The sequence below is a fragment of the Lupinus angustifolius genome, chromosome LG06 (assembly GCF_001865875.1).
Source record: "Lupinus angustifolius cultivar Tanjil chromosome LG06, LupAngTanjil_v1.0, whole genome shotgun sequence".
NCBI lineage: Eukaryota > Viridiplantae > Streptophyta > Magnoliopsida > Fabales > Fabaceae > Lupinus > Lupinus angustifolius.
Window position 1 is genome coordinate 6,147,274 of NC_032014.1, and position 23,913 is coordinate 6,171,186.

At 30.7% G+C, this 23,913-nt stretch overlaps 2 protein-coding genes and 1 pseudogene across 3 annotated transcripts; all 3 read right to left on the reverse strand.

Moving 5' to 3' along the window:
• On the reverse strand, nt 199-23,309 carry LOC109349312 (receptor-like serine/threonine-protein kinase SD1-8). Of its 2 annotated transcripts, XR_002107945.1 has the most exons (8): nt 21,843-23,309; nt 18,837-18,992; nt 18,392-18,582; nt 18,078-18,288; nt 17,712-17,949; nt 17,474-17,624; nt 16,997-17,385; nt 199-209 (listed from the first exon to the last, which is right to left on the reverse strand). XR_002107945.1 is itself a non-coding variant. In XM_019590064.1 (7 exons), the coding sequence occupies exons 1-7, from the start codon at nt 23,146-23,148 to the stop codon at nt 17,074-17,076; spliced, it is 2,565 nt and encodes an 854-aa protein (XP_019445609.1). In that variant the 5' UTR covers nt 23,149-23,309; the 3' UTR covers nt 16,989-17,073. The 2 variants fall into 2 exon arrangements, 1 of the variants encoding a protein (XP_019445609.1); XM_019590064.1 differs by lacking the exon at nt 199-209 and having other exon boundaries at nt 16,989-17,385.
• On the reverse strand, nt 2,575-5,511 carry LOC109349321 (annotated as a pseudogene).
• LOC109349318 (U-box domain-containing protein 8-like) lies at nt 8,219-9,677 on the reverse strand. Its single transcript, XM_019590078.1, has one exon. The coding sequence runs from the start codon at nt 9,609-9,611 to the stop codon at nt 8,505-8,507; it is 1,107 nt and encodes a 368-aa protein (XP_019445623.1). The 5' UTR covers nt 9,612-9,677; the 3' UTR covers nt 8,219-8,504.

The following is a 23,913-nucleotide window of genomic DNA, read 5'->3' on the forward strand; positions in this document are numbered from 1 at the left end:
GAATAAGAAATTAATCTTTTTCAGAATACATTATCTCTTTTAATAGGTATTGATCTAAGAAATAAATAAAATATTATAAAATAAAAAATATTAAAAAATAACTTCAAATTATTAAAGATGTATTTTTTACATGCATCATAATCTTCATTCAACTCTTCAATGGTCTGAATTCAAGTTCTCTTGGTATAAAGGTGAGGGATAGTTACAAACTTTGAAATAGATTAATTATTTTAGTAAAAATGTGGGAGGTTACCTTATTATTACCATGCAAAAAATGTTGATTGTTACTGCTAAACCGGTTGAAATCTACCACTCTTGAAAACAGGAAATGACTACATAGGAAGCACATAGATTTGAACACCCAAACTTGGTAAGGGATTAGAAGTATTATTGTATTAATAATAAATTTTGGTAGGTGACAGCATGATTATTAATGCAAAGTTTAAAACAAGAATAAAAAATTCCATAAATAAATAAAAAACCAAAAAAGTATAGTTGAAAATAATTTGTAATGTTGAATACATAGAATAAGAATATAATTAAAATAAAATAGGTAAGATTTCTTTTTTGGTATCACTAATGTTATCTCATTTATCCTTTTTGGTAAGGATTAATTTCTTTTAGGTTTGTAGTTGTCTATCAATAAGTATCGCTTTAATGAATCAAACTTTTAACATTTTAGTCATTCTGATGATCTAACAGAATTTTACACTACTAGATTAATATATTGTGTAATGTGAGATTTCTTTGATACATTAGATTTTCTTTTACATGAAATTCTTTTGTAAAATTATTTTTGACTCTAGAATGGCTGATTCAGAAGAGCATCTCGCCTTTTTGTTGGATTCCACATCTCACTTACACAAATATGTCTCGACTACTTGAAACAGTTTATTATATTTTGGATAAGTGGATCCCACTCATCTTTATAGTTGCTTTTGGATAAGATCTCTTCTTAGGGGTTGTTTTTGTTTGAGTTTGAATTTTATTTTTTGTTTTTGTTTGAGTTTGAATTTTATTTTTTGTTTTTGTTTATTGTCGGGTGCACCATTTGTTAATCACGTGGATGTCCTAAATGCATAGTTTTGTCTGGGAATTTAAATTTACATTTGGTTGTGTTTAAATTGCAAAAAAAAATATGTTTTTTTAGATAATGTTATAAAATACGAGTCGAATATCAAATCAGAAGATATTTCGTATTAAGTTAAAATGTTTGGTCGAATTAGACAATTATATATAATATATAATTATATAAATGCAAAATTATTATCATATTATTTGAACGGAAGTAAAATAAAATATTAAAGTAATATTATGTTTCTTTTTAAAATTATGTGAACCATTCGGTTTACTTTAGGTTATTGTGGTTTAATCAGATTTAACACAGTTAGACCAGAATTTTCCCGATTAAAAGCGGTATAATTCATCATTGAGTTAAGAGTACACACCAAAGACATTTTTTAAATCATGTTAGTGGTAAGACCGATATGAGAGAGGGTCCACTTAATCCAAGAGTAAATTTAAAAAACTCACATCATAGCCATCTACTATAAGAAATCTAATAGTTTAGATATATTCTATTAAATTATGAATGTCAAAATGGTTTTTTATATCGTTAGTATAAATATTTATACAAAATTGGTACATCATCCACCATTCATTTCTATAACTATTTTTTGAAGATTCAATGACGATTAAAAATGAGTGGTGAATGATAGACTAGACACGATCCTCATCCTTAATATTTATGCATCGTTAGTACAAAGGTTTATACAAAATCATTATATCATCTACCTCCATCATTCATTTGCATTATTCTTTTTGAATAGTTAAAAATAAATAATATATGATTGACTAACAATACATAAATCTCAGACAACACGTGAGATATACATTTTCTCTCTTATTTTTTATGAGAAAAATGTATATATTAATACAATAAGAGATTTTTACTCTATAATTGTATCATCTATTATTCATTTTTATCATCATTTTAATTATTAAATAAAAGTAATATAAATAAATAATGAAGGACGCAATTAGGATGTATAAATATTTTACACACTTAATTTATTTTGCTTGTGTTTCATGCATGTCTCATTCACGTGGAGTGATGATATCCTAGCTTTAAATCCAATTTAAAAAGTACTGCACATAGTGCATCTAGCTCCCATCTTTGTCAACTGCATTTTAGTGCAGGTATGGTGCGTTTTTCTTGTGGCAAGGTTTGCTTTTTATATGAACTGGATCACTGAGTTGGTTTTGGTATGAGAACATATTTTCGTCTAATAATGAAATGTAATGAAATAGGACCCTTCCACCAGATTCCAACATCAGGGTTTAAGTCACTGATAAATAAATCTAAAGTGCGTTAGCACTTATCCCATTGACTCAATTAGCCAATGATGTGAATTCCATATAATCTTCAACTTTAATAATCATTTTACTTGTCCTGACTTATCTGGCTTGAAGAGAGTGGAAGGTGGACACAATCAAAATGCAATTTTCCTGCAAACATTTTTTGGGTAGTTTAATAGGAGAAGTAAACATATAATAGAATTCATTATAGTCGCTTTAATATCAATGAAAATAGTCATAATTGCCGAATTCTTGTTATCGACAAAAAGCAGTATATTACACACTACAAGTAACAGCAGTTGCAATGAACATAACTGTCAAATTATTTTCTCTCTCCCTTTGTTTTACCCTTCTGTTCAAATCTTATTATGTTAAAGTACTGTTCAACAGTATGGGAACTGGATACTGGAAATACTTTTGTATGGAGAATAAGAATCAGTGGGATCCCTTGAGCTTCTTTGCAAAGCCAGCAAAGTACTTCCCCTGATGGAAAGCTTGAGCCAGTTCTAATTCAGTAGGCTGTCTGGATCCATCCCCGGCAAAGGTACCTGCACCGTATGGGGAGCCACCCTTCACCGACTCCATCTCAAACATTCCAGCACCAAATGTGTACCCAATGGGCACAAAAATCAATCTATGGTGAACAAGCTTGCATAATAGATGTCAACCTGTACAATTTTAAGACAAAAAGTAATTAAGTTAGCTGAGACTTGTGTTAGGTCCAGATATCCTACGATGAGATCTCTTGTCCACCTCCTTGAGAACCAGTACTATAAAAGATTCCTGCAGGCTTTCCTGCTAGTGCTTGTGTGCGCCACAGGCCTCCGTTTGCATCCATAAATGCTTTAAACGGAGCAGCCATTAGTCCGAATCTAGTGGGAAAACCAAACAATAAACCATCAGCCTCAGGTAGCTCATCTGGTGTAATAATTGGTACATCACTCTTTGGAGGCGCTCCCATCTTACCGAGGACCTCTCCGGAAGTGTTTCAGGTACCTGTATTGATAACAGGATTAAGATCTTCTAAAGTAGTGAAAACAACTGCAATATTCTAATCTAGTAAATACAATTTCTTGAGTTGTAGTTTCTATTTATATTTCTCAACATAGTTTCTACAGCTGAGGCCACATGCAGTTAAAAAAAACTACAAGTGAAGTGATCCATTTTCATGTATCACAATATTGTTAGAGCTGAACGCAAATTTGCATTATGTTCTAAATTATAAGTGCTGAGGTATTATGGCAGGCAAGGATAAGTGTGTCCATTTTCCTTATCAAGCAAAAATTAAAATGAAATAAGGTAAGAAATATATCATACACCTTCAGAATAAAAAAAAGGTTTATAACTAAGAGTTATCATTACAAACTAACCTGACAGAGTTTTGCTTCTACTCCTTCCACAGAAGTAGCCCCCTTTTTTAATCTCTTCAGCTAGATTCTCAACATGTCCGTACATAGAATAGTAACTAAACAATGAAACATAAACTTTAATCAGATACATGCCTTCTCCAGATCATTATGACAGACATTAAGTATAACATTGGAAGTAGGATATGATATATCTTAAGGCGCTAAATTACTAATTACTAATTATCTACAAAGGAAGCCCTTAAGAACAGGGATGGGGAATTGGGGACACTCTTTACTAGTTGTGCATAGACAAAAGAACTCTGCAGTAAAAGTTGAAATTTGGGTGAAAAACAATATAAAATGTCACAATCAATATAACCCAGAATAATGTGTGATTCACACCTACCACTATTACATCGGTAGGAAATAATGGTGGCACTATGCTATCTCCAAGAAAAACCAAAAGCATTTGAAAAATGCTATACACATAATTACATTCATATCGCTTCACATGTGTACAGTTTTTACCATCCAATTGCAACTGGACCCACCTTGTTTATTACACACCTACACTCCTTCCACATAAGCAGATGTGTATCTGATATGTTTGAGTTGCATTTTCTAAGCATTTTTACCAGACAAGACATGATGACATTGACATCATGTTCTCTATAGTAGGAAACCATTTAAGTTTCCCTAATTCAAATAAGAACAGAAATGGCTGGGATTGAAGAAACAATTTCAAATGAGTAATTTTAGCACATAATTCTCCGTACAACACCTCATATTGATACAGTTTTTACCATCTAATTACATCTGGCCCTACCTCATTCTAATTTTGATTCTTCCACATATTAAGTATCTAGCTTTTAGGGGTGGGGTTCAAATACTCAAATTTTACCCAAATTGCAAGAAAAGGAAGACCCACCCTATTATGGAGTGTATAGCTGGAAGCCTGAAACAGTAATCAATAACGATGAATGCCAGGACCACATTCTATCAAAAGTGCATAGGCCTGTACTATTTTCTCTTCATGGATATTCCACTTTACAACCTTCTTGTGAAAAGGTAGGTTGGTGAGGTTCACCATCATCATACCTTTCTTTCTTGCAGATGCAGCAAAATGCCACTGTGATCCCGCCAAAAGAAAAGAAAAACCCGCACTATCAAAAATCTCTTGTTTCTTGCCAGTTATCAAGATCCAATCCTATCCCCAAATACCAAAGCAAAAAAAGTAACTGAGATTAAAGAAATGATCAACCAAACAAGAATCTGTGTCAAAAATTTCTCCTTCTTGGGGGACAGAAGGACTGAACGATATACCAATTTATTCTCATGCTCAAACAGATTAAGTAATTTATATGATTCTCTAATTTGTCTTCATTGGATACTATACTACTACATGAGTCCAAAAGAAATTAATAACTCACTACAGAGGAAAGGAACATTATGGAATTCTGAGATAAACATCTTTATCAAGATTAAACCAAACACAGTTACTGAGACAAAGATCCACTTCACAGTTCATTAATAAGACCTATACAAAATCCAAAAACTGGGAAGGGAAGCATATCACCATCTTCAAGCAAATGTTAACAACAAAAAATCCAACAATTCATTGTATGAAGCTTTATCATAGAAAAGTGAAGTCATGTAAGGAAAGAAAGAAGAAAAATGGCTTACACAATGTACACTTTGGTAGTAGCCATTGAAGTTATGGATCGTCTTTTGCTTTCTCTCTCTCTAAAGGTGTGGGAGTTGGTATCAGTTAATGGATGAATGAAAACGTTGACAAGGTAACCGCGCTTTTATACACCCATGATCAGCTATGCAATTTAAATGCCCTTCATTTTGTACTCTTTATTTCATTTTTCTATTTCATCATTACGAATAGTAGTTACCATTAGTGTCCCTCCATCTTCCATTTTAATTATTATTGATTCTAAAAAAATAATATAAGAGAATAATATTTATATATTAATAGTATAAAAATTTACTTATCATCAATGTATTATTATTTTTTATATTAATTTTTATTTAAGATTTAATAATGATTAAAGATGAATAAAGGATGATATAATGACGGTGGAAAAAATTATTACACACTCGATATATATATATATATTTCTCATAATGTAAATGAGTAGTTAGTAATATATTGTTTGTATATAAATCTTTGTACCAATAGGAAATAAATATTTCACTAGTAGTAATTATTATTGTGTTTAATTGTGATCTAAACAGATAATTGGTTTAAGTAACATATGTTTTTTATTGGATGCTTGAATTCTAAGTCAAGTATGAGAAAAATGTTGGATGAAATTTGAAAGAGTTAGCTTCATTATATTGTTAATTCTCTCCACTTAAATAAAATTATTAATGATTTGTAGTTCTTTTATATTAAAAAGTGAGATGGTATATACGTGTTTTAATTAGGAGAATAAACAACATCCATCCAAGAGATAGAAAAAACAATGCTAGTGACATTAATGCATCAGAACTCAAACTAGAGAAGAAAGACAAGATCTTGGTGGTTATCATTTTCAGAACCTTAATCAGATTCATTTAAAAAGATTTCATATTTATTTTGCATCTATTAGAGAAAACAGATAAAATAAAAGAAGCAATGTGGTCATCATTCACTTTCCACACTTTGAGAGATGAAAGATACAATATTAATGACTGTTATCATCTCTCAACTTGAAGGGAAAATAAGATATAGACTTAATTCTATCGTCCTATAACCCTTAAAAAGTTCATATTTGTTTTTGTTTATCAATTAATTATTCAAATATTTGTTAATAATTATTGACCATTACCTATTAATCACTCATTATTAAAAAAATGTTTTAATTGATAAATGATTCCTAATCATTCTTAAACAGATTTGTAATAAATTAGAAGATTCCCTAATTCATAAATATAAAAGTTTTTAATTAATTATGAGATTCTTTATTAAATAATTATTAAAAAATATTTTTTAATTAATTAGAGTCATAAGAGAAATTAGGAAAGTGTATATTCTAAATATTTAATAAATTATTGTTTTATTATTTAAGTAATAAAAAAATTATTTTACACGGATGAAGAAGCTCTCTAGCTTTACTTGCCAACTACCTTGCAAGTAGCAACTAGCAAGTATGAAGTTGATTAAGCATGAATGAAGCAGTAACTATCTTTTCACATGATGCAAGGTCATGTACCCCAATTTGTCCAACATATCTTGTGATGGATCAAGAAAATGCAGATATATGCTTCAAAATAAACCATCTCTCCTACCTTTCAAGTGGCTACCCCATATTGAAAGTAAACAGTCAATAGATGTTCCTGAAAGCCACACCCTTCAGATTAAAACAACAACCTACGATTAAGGGGACAATAAAAAAAGAGGCAAAGAATTCCTAAATGACATATAGTCAAATACCAGTCTTAAAAACACTTCAATTTTTAAATATCAATCAGCAGTCAAGGCAAAACCCATTTAAACAGAAAGGTGTGTGATAACAATTTAAAAGAAAATGATAACTAGTTTAAGAACCTTTTGAAAATAAATGGCAAATTTGAAGTATAACTAATACCCAAGTATTTGTGGGCGAAAAAGCTCCCCTCTGAGGCTGTCACCTTTTTTTTATGCTCAGCTCCAAGGAAAGATGGTATTTATTATACAACTTTATTGTATAATGCTGCCATTTTAAAATTTTGGTATTTTATTTGCAGCAATTGGAACCATTCTTGGTTCAAAACTTTCACTAACAAACTGAACATACACAGATCATGATATTAAACACAAATTTCCCAAACTGACCAACATTTTTAGGTGCTTCTAAAGTTATAATTATATGGAGCATTGGGATTTCATTTCATCCCATCCAAACTTATAAGCAAGAACAATTGAAGTATGAAGTACTGATAATATCGGCTTGAAATAAAAAATGATGGGTATAAAACTAAAAGCTTGAATTACACTTGTGTTAACAATTCAAGAGAACAAGTGCTCTCCCTTGCATGAATATTGTGATACTAACTAAATATTTAAAAGATTATACTTCTGAAAAGTAAATAGAAAACAATTTAGGGCAGTTATGGCTTTAATGAAATGTGAGCTCCAATGGATACACATTGTTTGTCTTGTGACATGAAGATCGTGGTTTCAGATACTGAAAACAACATCTTCCCTTACTAAGTTAAGGCTTCATACATATACTCTCGCCATATCCCACAAGGTGGTGCAGTGAGCTGCACCTTTTATGGCTTTAAGGAAATATTTGAAGACCTCGTAAATAAACTTTAGGCTGCAGATTTTAGTGCCAGCTTCAAACTTCCTCTAATGCACATTAATGTTTGAATTAGGAACACGAAAACAGAGGGGAAATCAAACTTGTAAGTTTAAAAGTTTCTCTTGTTAAGTTGAAGAGAAACTGAAGAAGGAAAACTGTAGAAGATAAACTTCAAAAACTTATCATGGAAATCCATTATAGAAGAGTTGCTTGCATACTAAGATAGCATTGTAATTCAAAGATTAACCAGCAACTATCCTATTAATCATTATAACACAGCTAACAGATAGCAACCCCATGATCATTATTCAATATACAACATACAGATAACCTTATTACAACAAATTTTTGATCTTCTTTCCATTTTGTACAAAGGACCCACCCAACAAGGCAGAATGAATACAATAAACAAAACAGAAAACACAACTCACCTACACAGAGAGAGAGGACAAAACCAAATCTTCTTTTCTCATATTCAAAATTCACCTTTCCATAACCTACAAGAAACATTTTCAAAAGTTCACAAACCAATCCAATGGTGGTTCCCCCGCAGAACCTGAATCAGATTGGACGTGTTTCTCCTCACTTTCTCATTATCATCCTCCATCAACCCAACACAAATTTCCAAAACCCCTTCTTCCAGAGCCACCATGATCATTTCTTCACTATTAGTACAAAGTGAAATCAGTGCCAACAATGCATACTGAATCCCTCTACAGCTTCCATTACTCAACACATGAACCAAAATCTTCACACACCCATCATAACCTTCCATTTCCTCCCTCCCTTCTTTACACTTAGCCAAAACACCAAGAACCTCAACACCCCTTTCAAGCCCAGAACCAACATTCCTAAGCAAAACCGGCACGGCGCCACATTTCACCGCTCTTCTCTGATTCTCCGGAAAAGAGCAGACCGTGTAAAGCGCAGTGGCCGCTTCTTTCCTCTCCCTTCCCCCCTTACCATCCCGAAGAACCGAAACAAGAGCCGCGATTGCGTTCGGGTACGCACCTATAGTTGCCTTGTTAACCTCCACAACCGCCAGACTAGTCAGAACCGTCGCAGCCACAGCACGGCAATCCGGCACAGCCTCCCGGTCAAGAAGAACCGGCACGAGACGGTCAATAGCACCCTCGGCGACGAGTCCAACCTTGTTATCGTCGTCAAGGCTAAGCGTAAGCAAAAGGGAAAGCGCACTCTCCTGAAGGGAAGAGACATTAGAGTCAACGCAAGCGAGTACAACAGAGACAACACCAGAATCAGAAATACATCGCCGGAAAGCGGAATCTCTAGCGGAGAAGCGGCGGAGGAGGCGGAGGGATTGGGCTTTGGAGGAGACGGTGGAGGAAGGGGACACGAGGGTTGAGATTAGGGCACATGTTTCGGGTCGGGTTTTTGAATCGGGGAGGGAGAAAGTGGAGATTAAGCTGCGGAGGGCATGGTTAGGGATAAGGGAAGGGTGATCGGGGAGGGGTAGTTTGGTAATTGGACATGTACGGTGACCGTGGTCGAGCCAGCGTTGAATGGATGAGCGATCAAAGGTGTGACCGGAGGAGAGGATGACGGGGTCGGACATAATTTCAAGTGATATTGGGCATTTGAAGTGGTCGGGAAGATGAGTATCCATTTCAAACCTCAATTTTGAAGTTTCAAGTTTGAAGGGTTCAGAAAAAAGAGAGGGGTTTTGAGGTTTTTGGAACCGAACCTAACTGCTTTAAGTAGGAGTGTGCTACTACCAACGCCGTTGCTTCCTTTCATTTCACCGTAAATACCCTCAATTTAATCCCTAATTTCGTTCTTTATATTATAAAAATGTCATTTGAATTAAATTTGTGTATAGTCCATTGATTTGTGTTTTCTCTCTAAACTAACATAGTATAATACTTATATACAGATAATATAAAAATGAGAAAAAATGTGTATATATTAATACTATAAAAGATTTTTATATTACCAATATATTATTTATTATTTATATTTAATAATTATTGACTTTTAAATGAAAGTAATATAAATATATAATGTATGATATATTAATTGTGTATAAATTTTTACACTGTCATTGTAAGATATTACATCACATGAAAATTTATATATACATTTAAGAATTAATTAAATATCAATAATAAATAATATAACAATATAGAAAACTACTGTTCTACATTTTCACTGGAAAACAAGTTGATCAACGATCGGATGAAAATTGGCTTTTTAATTCCATATACTAAATTAATGGACGACTAAATATAAATTTTACACTACCATATCCACTATAGAATTTGATCATCTTACCAATATTTTTAAATTCATTTGGTTTATCAATCTTGTAAGAATTAATGTCTCTTATAACATGTATGCGGGTTGAGATCGAGAAGACTATACAAAAACATCAATAAAAGTGGTTTGATTGAAAAATCAGGTGTGGTTTGAGCACCTAATTTGAGAGACATCAAGTTAATTTTGAAGGCGTGAAATTTTAAAGATTCCCTTCTAAGTCCATCTATTTTCCCCACATAGATGCAGAAGTAGAACTTTGTGTTTCTTTCTTAAATCCCTGATTTCAAAAGTTCAAAAACATTGTAGTATTGGTATCTGGTTTCCTGGTTGGAGAAAACAGAAACGTGCTTTAATAATACTTCCTCTGTTTCCATCTTGTGAACAAAGTGGAGGCATGCATTCATTGTCCCAATTCAAATAGTCCAAAGTGTTTAAAAGGCATCAACTTGATGGATCATTTGCAATTCATGTGTAGCCAACTTGGGCACTTCTTTTCCAACCATAATGATTATGAGCTATATTCACTGGAGTTTTGTAATGCAACCAAAAATGATCAAAATGTTGTTTTATGCTAAATTACAACTTCAATTGTATAACTCCTCTTACAATAAATTCTTTTTCTATCTCTTACTTATTATCATATTTTATCTGATTAAAAGACACGTCTAAAAGTGTCAAATATTGATTGTCAAAAAACAATTTTAAAATATAAAATTGTATATTTTCATTTAACAATATTATTATAATGAATTAACTAGTCCTAAAAAATCACTTATAATTTATTTACTTAACTCATGTATAGTCAAAATATTCATTCCAACAAGTGTCACTTTGAAGAATTAAATCTTTAATATTTAACCTAATACAATATATGATGATCTATAATGAGATTTTATATAATTAGATTAACATCTTATTAGTAACTTAAATAATTATTTGATATTAATTATGGTGTATGTGAAATTTTAAAATAATAGTATAATGTTACATTAGTTTTACACCCAAAAAATAATGTTACATTAATTTGACGAATGAATTTAAATTCGGAATAACCTCCTCTGACCAAAATGTTCTGCTTTAGACATAAAAAATGACTACTAATAATACGTCTATCGATTAGAGTATCATCAATCTCTAGAGAGCAGGACAAAATCGTTCCTATATCTCCCTTCATATTCTATACTTTTATTATGCATCTAACTCTATGAACAGGGAATGTTTTTCTCAACATGAAATGGGAAGATTCACAGTGAGAAGTCAAAGCCAAAACCAATAATATAGCAAAAGAAGTGCTGACATGAGTATTCATCCCAATGCATAGAAAAGTGTTAAATGAGCTTTATATTAAAGTACAATATTTTCAAGGAAAAAGAGTGAAAGGGATGAGATAGAGAAATTATTATATCTTACAATACCAATCATCTCGATTAAATTATTATATGATATATTAATGACTTCAAATTATATTAATTTATTTCAAATTATGCTAACGATCCGATTGAAATTATGAATCTTGTATCATGTAATAACTTCTTTATGATAGATGCGATACAATTATCAAAATACAGTTGTGCTGAAAGCTAAGCTAAGGCCTATAAAACATAAACTATAGGATAGTAACAATTTTGGTTTCAACCTTCTATCCTATATTTGGTTTAGATGAGAAAATAGCAACCGAGAATATATAAATAAAGAATTCAGAACATAGCAAAAGTAGTTAGAAACGGTATTGATTTGTAGAGTTGTTTAATATTGAGTGATTCAAGTAAGAGTAATAAATTTAAGTTTTATAACTAGTCATGAATGGTTAAGATAAAAAAGTTAGTTATCAATTATATGATCAATTAAAAATCATATGTATGAATATTTTAATTTTAAAAGTTTAAATAAGTTTTAATTGACTATACTAATTATTCTCATTTATTATAATAATACATTATTATTATTATGTGGGTCGTTCTTTTGTTTTATATATATTTTGTATAATTAAAAGTGTTCTTTTACTTTTTCACAATGAACCAATCTTTTGTTTGATATATGATAAATATAAAAGAAATAGAATAATTAGGAAATAAAATCCCATATTAATACAGTGGATAATTATAGCCTTACAAATAATAGTAAGTAAAATATAAAGATAAGATGTTTTAGGAAATGAAAAAAAATATAACTCTAATGCCACCACCACTTGTGATTTCTTTCTCATCACAATTTCTTCGGTAGAAGAGAAATAAAAAAGTCATTTCTCATTACAAAGTGTCCCACATTTTTGTTCTCTCACGTAGAAACCATAGGCTTAAAGTATTCACATTATTTTAAAGAAGATATAAATTTATGTGACTGATGCACTTTGGTCAAAATATTATGGTTTTAGTGTATTTTTTAAATTTATTATAAAATTGGTGTATTTTTTGAAAACTTAGCGTGTCGATTTTCATTTTTTCTCACTGTAACATACAAGAATCGGCAATTCAGTGAAGTTTGTTTTCTTTACTAATAATTTAACAAAACCTGCGACGGAATTGGAGATTTTGGTTATTTTTCTAATTTTTCAAAAGAAAATTGGCATCAGACTTGGAGTTTTCTGTTTATTATATTTTAACAAAAACTCCAATCAGGTTGGAGTTTTTTTTTAATTTTCCAAATAAAAATCGGAGTTTTTCTATTTGTTTTTGTTTCTGTGAAGTTGAAATCAACACTATCACTATAGTTTTTTGTTTTTTATTTTTGTCAAATGTTTTAAACTTTTTTTATTGTTGAGTGTAACTTTATATATTGATCGAACACATTTTATATTTATTTACTCAAATAGAAATACAATTATTATTAAAAAGCAAAAAATATTACAATATTACATTTTCCTAATATATTAAATCCAAAAATTCTAATGACGTTTATGTAATGAAATATCATATGTATGTGGTTTTCTCCTTCTTGACGGTTGAACTCTCAACTTTGTCATCAATTTTTCTTTGGAAAATTAAAAATAAAAAAAAACTCCAATTTCATGGCCGATTTATTAAGATATAATAAAGGCAAAAAAATTCCAACAATCTTGTTGATTATCCTTGGAAATAAAAAAATAAAAAACTCAAACCCCATAAAAAATAATAAAGGCAAAAAATAAAAAAAATAAAAACTCCAATCTCATTAAAGTTTTTATTAAAATAGAAAAACTCTAAATATGGTGTTGATTTTTATTTGAAATTTTTTTAAAAACCAAAAACTCCATCCACATTATATTTTTTATTAAAATATAATAAAATTAAAAAATAATCAAAAACTCCAATCACATTGGAATTTTTGTTAAAGTATTATTAAAGAAAATAAACTCCAATGCAATTGCCAATTCTTATAGGTTCCAATGGAGAAAAATGGAACTGGCAATCATATTGCCGAGTTTTCAAAAAGTATACCAATTTTGTGATAATAAAATTAAAATGTAGACTAAGATCATAATATTTCAGGTTACAGTGTATTAGACATGTAAATTTGCTAAGACACGAAGAATAAAAAATTGTGATATTGTACTTTATTTTCCAAAATAGGAAAGTGTACGAGTGTTGGTTTCGAACTTAAATTTATATATAAGATTGCTCTTAACAATCATTGATCACCTGGTAATATATGTTGATCACTATATAATATATCAATCAAGAAGCTGAGCAGCAACCATTGTTTTCAGAGTAATATGTATAATGTTAATGAAAAAAATTATATATAATTAATATATTATTTACTATTTATTTATACAACTTTTATTTAAGAGTCGATAATAATTAAAATTAATTAATAAATATTACAATAATAATGTAAAAAACTTTACATGAAGGTTGGAAAAGTCTTCCCTTGTAAATCATGCTTATACCTAGCATTTCATTTTGTTTTTTTCCAGATAAGTCTTGCTTCTATCCATGAGTTAGCTTTTCTACGGGGAGATTATGACAAAACACAATTTTATATTGATTTTTCTTCTTCTGTGAAATCGTATATGTGATTGAGCATTACTCTATTTTCAATTTTTTCTTAAAACAAATCCCGAGTGTTAACCACGATTTCCTAGAAAGTGTGAACTCAATCAACATGCTCACTGGTCCCACATTCAGGTTTCTCACATTTTTCTAATAAAAATGTGAACTTGGTGTGTTAAAATTTTGACTCCAAAAAAACTTGGATTTTTACATCTCGACAACAACAATGTTGTAGTAATAGATAGAGAGAAAAGAATCCACTTTTTGTACCACCTTTCTAAATCATCTTTCTTATACCACAAAAGCCTCTCTCTCTCTTCTGAAACATCATCATGTCCATACACCTCATAAACTGTGGATAAAAGGAACACATAAAAAGACCACCTTTAAGAACAGAAAAAAATAGATTTTGATTGACTGTGAGAGTGTGAGAGAATGGGTACTCGTTTGAGAAGAGGGTTCTGCTTCTCCATATGTATTAAAATTAGTGACACATCTAAGTTTGAGTGAAATTACACAAATTACATTTACTTTTATACACCTACACAAACCACCTCTAAACTTTATATTTTTCACTTTTCAGATCAACCCTGCATAAGAAATAAATGTAATTTTTTAAACAAAAAATATGATAAATGCAATTAAGTTAAACAAACATGATATATTGTGGAGAAAAGTCCAAATAATATATGAGTCAATATTTCTTTATTATTTTTGGTTCGTTAGACTATATTATAAGAGCGATTTAAACAATATTTCTTTAGAATTGTTGATTCATTTTGTAACGAAAAATAATAAAGATACATTGATTTGTATATTATTTAATAAAGATACATAGATTTGTATATTATTTAGACTTGTCTACACAATATATCATATTTTGTATAACTTAATTGCATTTATCACATTTTTTGTTTAAAATATTACACTTATTTCTTATGAAGGGGAGGTCGTTGTAATAAAATTAGGGGATGTTTGTGTAGATGTAAAAAAGTGAGAGGTAGTTTATATAATTTTACTAAAACCCAGAGGTATCAGTGTAATTTACTCTTAAAATTATCCTACAAGTTGATTTAAAGAAAAGGTTGAGGAAATAATGATTCATAAAACTAAATGAGTATAAAACAAGTTGATTTTTAGTTGCTTACTTAGTATAATAGAAAGTGAGGTGGAAAAAATATATTTATTATTAAAATTACTGACATGTATATATCATTCTGTTTTTTTCTTTCAAATTTTAATAAATAAATAAGAAAACAATTTCTTTAAGAAGAAAAAATGAAAGAGAAATGTGAAAATTTAGAAATTGACAGTTTAAGAAATATTCTGGAAATTTAACCAAGCTTTCTTTAATGAAAATAAAATAATCTAGAAATTTGATCCAACATGCTTAACTCATGATACAGTCAATTTGTGGAATTCCTAAAGGGATACCTTCATCATATTATTAAGAATCATTCATAACGACCTAGCATTGACCCCAAAACTTGCAGATATTGGTATGGTTAGAATATTTGGTGGAGAACAAATTGAAGCAAACGCAAATCGTGTTGTTGGAACTTGGTAAGTACTCAACAAGACATCAACTAAAACAAAACATTCGTTTCTCTGCATGATGTTACTTTTATGTTCCTATACTAATTTAAAAGCTAGTCAGATTTCAAACACATCGTAAGTTTATGGTCGACACATGCCTTACGGTAAACATAATAGTTGTTCTTAATGGAATAAGAACATTTTTACCCTTTCTTAAGAATATCGATTACTAAATATAAGATTTTTGAGTTTTTATGTTCATGTTTTGCTTTGGTAGTGAGTGAATGACTGCATGTCACTAGAATATGATGATATTACATGCACAAGTCCTGTTGGACATGTGAGTATTTTTTAGAACCTGTGCTCTAATTTAAATTTACTCGTTAATAGAATAAATTTTCTACTTTCTTCAATTAGTTTAGATTTGAAATCTATGAAGAGAAGGAAAAACCATGAAAATTGTGACTGAGATGCACTTTTTGGACCCAATTTTTTTATAAACTGAAAGTACTCTTTTCACTCCCTCTTTCTACTCTTCAAAACAGCTAGTCCTTTAGCCTCATACCATACTTTCTTAATCTCATACTCTCCCAAACCTCCTAATCATAGACCTCATGATGTTATACTTTCTCCACATCAACCTCAACTCCACCACTATCTCAATCCCAATGATTTAAACCATTTCATTTTTATTATTAGAGTTAGTGAAAGCTCTTTATTCACAGGACTGGGAAGTGGATTCTTGAGAATGCTGTTGTTGAAGGATTACGAGAATTGCAAGACAAGGTAGAAGTCATGGTTGTAAAAGAAGAAGAGAAATATCAAAATTTGCATCAAATATCATCATGAATAGCATTTAGTTAATGTATTTTTTATTTAGACGTTCTGTCAAAGTACCATTTAATTTTTTTTGTTATTTGCTTATTATGATGCTACTGTAGTGAACTTAACAACAGTAAGTTTACCAAACCAGTTCATACTGATAATGTAAAATCAAGGATAATGTACAAATCTCTACATTATCAATATGAACTGGTTTGGTAAACTTATCAATATGAACTACATTATTCTTGGTGCATTTTTGTACAAATGGAAAAAATGTAAAAAACAATTAATAATAATATGTATTAATGATGACCATTTTATGTAACAACCGTGGCTATATATACTACACTAAAACTACATATTGTAATTTAATGAATATATCTCTTACACATTACACCAAAACAATATCATATTAAACCAAAGATGTCCAAGATGAAGGAAAACTTGAAGAACTTTTGAAACTTTGTCAATATACTTGTGCTACCTGGCCTCTAGCATTGTGACAGTGACATGGTTTACAGTGAATGATTCATCTTGCTTACTTGAAGAAGAATCAGTTTCTGCAAGATTCCTTCCTAAGCAAAACCCAGGGTTTTTGGGTTGTGCCATTACTGCAGTTTCACTACTCAACATCAAAACCACTGAAGACATTGTTGGCCTATCTTCTGCATGCTCTTGTACACACAATAGCCCAACCTGGATGCATCTAAGAACTTCAGATTGTGAATATAAATCTCCAATAGATGAATCAATCAGTTCCAATGCATTTCCTTCTATCCATTGCTTCCATGACTGCAACAGAGAACAATAGATTTTATGTTAGCATGGTATGATATTATAAACTAAGTAACAATCTAATAGAAGTAACTTCTCCACATACATGCCCTAGAAGATTCCATTCTTTGTTTGCATAATAGAATCCTCTGTTCTTTTTTCCACTTATGATCTCCAGCACAAGAACTCCAAAACTAAAAACATCAGATTTCACTGAGAAGATCCCATCCATAGCATACTCCGGGGACATATAGCCACTGCACAGAATAAGAAAACATTATAAGTTCTGAGACACACTATGTTTGGTTTTTTGGAGAGTACTAGTGTGTTATAGTGGAACTCACTATGTTCCAACAACTCTCATTGTATTTGCTTCTGTCTGATCAGCAACAAAAATTCTAGCCATCCCAAAATCTGATATCCTTGGGTTCATTTCTTTGTCAAGTAAAATGTTGCTTGCCTTGAGATCTCGGTGGATGATCCTAAATCTGGAATCTTGATGCAGATAAAGTAGCCCTCTCGCGATTCCGCATATAATGCTGAAGCGCCTATTCCAGTCCAATGAGGATCTCTTTGATTTGTCTGGAGGAACCATTGGTTATATTAAATATCAAGTGTTTGATTACAAACATTAAAGCCTGAATGAGCCAAACATGTTTGAAAAGAAAACATTAACAAGACTAAGAAAACATAATGATGGAATAACTGACCAAACAAAATGCCATCAAGGCTTCTATTTTCCATGTATTCATACACCAACATCTTCTCATCCATTTGAATGCTGCAACCAAGCAATCGAACAAGATTTCGGTGTTGAAGCTTGACAAGCAATTTGACCTCATTCTTAAATTCTTCAATTCCTTGCCCAGAATTCTTTGATAATCTCTTCACAGCAATTTCCTGGCCTTCAATCAATATCCCCTGGTACAACCACCTTAATTTCTGTTAGTATTTTTTAATAGGTCACACACTTATATATAGTTTTTAGAATGTTGTTTAATGGTAGCTATAAAGAAAAGCTTACTTTGTAAACAACACCAAAGCCTCCTTGTCCAAGTTTATTATGTTCTGAAAAATTGTTTGTAGCTATTGTTATGGTATTAAAATCAAACAATGGCAACTCTAGATCATCTATGTTACTTTCACTTGACTGCTCTCTTTTACTTGAAAATCCAACCTCAGGCATTAGAAACTCATGACTTCTCTCTAAAGAACCTGTTTAAAGGACAACAAGTAAATATTTCATCACACAACACAATTGCACATGTATCATATGGTCATATCTAAAAACGGAGATATGGTGTCACAAATCATATTCCAAATCACATGACTCACACCAATTAAAAACTTGTCAATTAAAAATTTTAAACATTCATTATTATTTTTTCTTTATTGTCATTGGTATGAGACATGATGTGGGATAACTTACAAATCTTTGTTCCATATATAACATGTTAGTTGTGCATTACCTCTATGTTCTGTCTTCCCTTTTAATATGCATTGCAATTTATTCTTCTTCCATAACAAAAAGAAACCCAATGCCAAAAGTATTAATGCTGCACCTCCAACTATAATGCCTGCTACCTTGGCTGTAGAATTTGTCCCGTTAGAACCACCTCCAAACCCTGTCACATGAAAGAAAAACAGTTGTTTTAGCTGAGATATCAACTTTATATTTGATCTAGTTGTTAAAGGAAACATTTTTAGCATGTGGGAGTACAAAGTAATTAGTGATTGAACATGGGCAAGTAAAATAATATAGACATAAAGGCTTGTCACACTTCAGTTGAACAATTAAAAAGGAACCGTATGCTCATAAAAAAAGAGGAAAAAAGTGTTTTCATTATTTTAACAATGTACAAGGAAACATTCAGGGTACTTGGATGGATTTATGCAACAAAAGGGATCCTGCATCATATTAGCAATATAATTTTGCTTCAAGCACTGGTTTTACTGTTCTGTTTTACTCCTTTTTTAATCAAATCCACTTCTATATGAGTTTTTATAGTAACAGAATCAGTTAAAAAAAGGTTTATAATGAAATGAATAAAAATAGTCCCCTTTTGGGTCCATCATAAAAGGTTGTAGGAGATTAAAAAATGGACTGAATATTGAGTTGAATTGGTTAGATAAAAAAGTGGTTATGGTTTTCTATATTTATTCTTCACATATCTCTATAAGTATGAGTTTTTGTACACTGAACCTCCTTGTATGTTTTTGTTCAATTTAGATATAAAAGATGAACATGCGAGGTGATGAGAGAGTAAGTAAAAAACTGTATCAAATAAAATCTGAGCTTGAGTCTTTGAATTAATAGCCATATTTTAAATACTAATAATTAGTATTGAGAATAACATGAACTCACTCTCCTCTAATTCCTTTAGCTAATACATAAAAAAAAAATTATTTTTATTAGAGTAAATACTCATTTTAGTCTATCTTATTTTTGTATATTACTAGTTTGGTCCATTAAAAATTGAAAAATTTAAAATGATCCCAAAAATTCTAAATGTGAGTCAAATTAATCATTTTTAGGATCAATTCAATCTTTATCAAATATTATAAAACATGCTAAAAATAACTAATTCAATTTACAATTAAAATATTTGGGGATTATTTAATTTTTAAGAGATAGTAAAATAAAAAAAATATAAGGAAGTAAAATAAATGTGGATCAAAAAATATAAAAGAGGCCCAGAAATATATGAAGAAATGGGACCCACATCATTAAAAAGCACGTGGTGATGGTGTCGCATGGGAACCACGTACATGAACGCGTTAACTTTTGCTTTGTCGTCGTTCATTTATTCCATATTTATAACGTGGATTGGCTTAGCCTCTCATGAAATGCCCCAATTATTGGAACCAAAACTCATAAAAGGACAACCAAGGAAAACACTCCCAAGTTTCCAACTCATTACATTCCATCTTCCAAAACCTAATATTTATTCTCTAATTTTAATTTTCTAAAACTTTTATTTTATATGAAACACTATTTCCCCCTTTTTATACAAATTTGAACCTGTAATCCTATGTTCGAAAAAAAATGTTTTGATTTGTAAACCAAATTTTTTGAGTTGTTTAAATATATACGAATATACTAATAATAGTTCCTTTAATTTTTTTTATTGATTCCTTTAATTAATTTTAAATATATAAAGTATTTGTCCATGAGTGTCTGCTAACAAAACAATTAAATAATATCTATTTCGAAATATAAACATGACTTTGATGATACTTATCCGTAATCTCTACTTCTCATAAATATAAGAATTTAAACCTACTATTATCATTTATCATCTATACAAAACACTACTTCCGGTGGATTCAAATCAGATTTTTTTTACCAATAAAACATTAGTTAGTGATGTAAAATCATACTGGATCCCTACGGTCAATATTTGATTAACAGGAGCGACATCCACAAGTCCCAAAAGAAATTAATTATTTAATAAGAAAAGTGATGAGATATCTAGTACAAAAAAATTATTTTTAATAATGTTTTACATTTATCATTAGTTTGAAGTTTGATTACAAAATCAAATCATTCTTATTTCATTCCAAACACCATAAAAAAACTTGAATGTATATTGTGAAATAAAAGTCAATCTAGGGAGAGAAGAATAATTCTGCACTAAAGTGAATAGATGAATTGATAAGGGGATAAGAAAAAAAATTAATGGTTTTTTTTGTTTATGTAAAACATAATATCACACTTTATAGATGAAAGGAATGGGTATTATTTGTTTATCAATCAAATGCTTTTATGACACATTAAATGTATATGCAAATTGAATTTAAAGTTTACCTACTTCAATTAGGTTCTTAATAAAATAATTTTTTTTTTGAGTTGAGATTCAGTGGATGTATAGGCTAACACCTGACGTAACAGTCAATATTTTAATTAATTTTAATAAAATAATATACAAATCATCAAAAACTCTTTTTCCATCATATTTCAGTAGTGGACATTTTACTATCGTAGAGGATCTAACTATGTAGTATAACTAAAAAAACTAAAATTCTCATTTTAATTAATTTTTTTATGCATAAAAAAAAAACTAAAATTCTCATTTTCAACATGACAAATGAGAACAGCCATAGACTCTACATGACAAACAAGTTCTGTCTAAGTCTTTGTCTCATAGTCACGCAAAGTTTTCCAGCAATCTCTTTCGAGATTTCAACATTCTATGAAGTTTGCCAATATGAATTTATAATTCCACAAAGTTCTTGATTAAAATTTCAGTAACTACTTATTATTAGTCTTTCCAGAATCACCCCCTCTTTCCTAGTTCATTCATAGTTTCATTACCAGAAAAAAGGACCAACTTTAACCACATTCAATGAGCCAAATACCATAACACAATCAATTTCTAAGAACCATAGAATCATGTAATAGAAAATCAAACCAAGAATAACATTTAACATATAAACAATCATGCAATGAAATAAAACATAGTAGAAAAACATACCTACATCTGAAGCTGCTAATCTGACATAAATATCTTGTCCTCCTGCAGGGTACTGCCTCATATCTATAAGCTCACCAATCCAAATCACACAACCACTTCCTCCATTGGTAATTTCAATGTTAGCATAAGCAGTGCAAGAACAATTCTTATGACACAAATCTTCACATTCCACAAGGTTCATACTCCTGTTTACAAGCACCAAGGTTGTCTCTGGCAATTTTACATTATGTAGCTTAAAAAACTTGTCACTCTCACAATCTAATTCTTTGTTCCTTACACAACCATCAGAACCATATCTCAAATTCCAATTTTGCTGATTCTTGGGGTGGAAACCCTTCACACACTGACAAACTGGTGAAGCATTAGTGTCACATATACCATATGGACCACACATTCTATAATCATCACATTGGTCTTTAGGTGCATACCAAAATTTGTTCCAAACTTGTGTGGTTTTGATCCAAGTAAGCCTTTGAAGTTCACCAATTGGACTCACAAAGAGTCTTGAAAACAAAATTTGGTTCTCAATAGAGAAACTATAGTATACCTCATGTTCATCAACATGAAAGATGAATTTAATAGAATTTGTTGTAGGTTGCATCTCTGGTACCCCACTGAATCTCTCACCATTCCAAGGTCCACTTCTATATATTATTTGATCTTTGTTCCAAAGAAAAATCTCTGGGAGACCATGGTAATTTAGCTTGAAAGATAAATCTCCACTTGAAGGGTCTTTATCTTTGATCTTCCATGATGTTATATGCCTCTCCATTCCTGTGTCTAAGTTCCACCCTAGCTTCATTCCAGGTAACAAAGTATCTGTAGGGTAATCAAAGCTTTGCCACAGAAACTTTGTAGGGTAATTTTCATTTGATTCTTTGAGAACCAAGTTTCCAGAATCCAAAAGCTGAAGAATTGAGTTCCTAGTAGATGTTGTTGTTGTTGTGGTTTGGTTTGAGGAGGACCATATTTGATGTAAGGATTGATCTATGAGAACTATGTTGTTTCCTTTGTCACCTATTTTAAGAAATCCTGTGGGATTTTCAAGTGGTGTGTCTCTGTTTGCTACCCAAACCACTGTTTTATGATCTATGTTTTTGTACCATATGGCTAAGTACCATGTGGAATTGGTGTAAGAAAAGAAACCCAGCTCAAAAATTCCCTGTGGTGATGAAAGGGTTTGGTTGGTTGTGAGGGATTGGGTTGTTGTTAAGGTATCTGTGGAGATTGAGATTGTGGAGAGAAAAATGAGTAAAGTTGAGAAGCAAAAGAGGAAGGTGTTGAGGAGGCTAGTGACACATCCCATGCTTGAAAAAAGTGGGAGGCTTTGTTTGTGTTTGTATGAGTAGAAATATAACTACTTCATGGACTTTGTTTCTTCTTGTCTAAGACAATTCATTGGTTTTAGTTGGACAGCAAATCAGTGCAAGTTGACCTGTAGTCTGAGACTGTCAGTCTTGAAAATATGGCTTTGCCCCAAATTTGAAACAGAAAAAATAAAAAATAAATGTATCTTATATTGTGAGAGCATATCTTATGGCAATGACCAACTAAATATCTAGATAAACAAAAAAAGATCAATAATTTGATTGATGAAAATAATATTTATTGGGAGAGATAATCATGCATATATTATATAAAAAAATATCTTACAAGCATTAGGGTTGTTATGTTAGGTACACCGTGAGATCAGTTAGAATTGAGGCCCATAAAGAACTAGCTTGGAAGAGAAAATCGTTTTAATTTAAGACAAAAATAAAGAAAGAAAATCATTTTAATATCCAAACATATGGGTCCTATTAGCCAGAGCATAGTGCTAATAATATGGGACATATATCATATATCTCCCAATTTACTAATGTAGTCCAATGAGAAAGTGTTACTTAATTAAAAAGAAAATTTCTAAAAATACAAATTAATATTTTTATATTAGTTAAGTGAAGATTATCAAAATATTAATCTAGTGGTATAAGGTCACACTCGATCTCCAAGGTTGAGTGTTCGATTTTGGGAGCGACATTTGTTGGGAGGGACAACCACAAACTCCGAAACACTTAGTTCCTTACCTAAA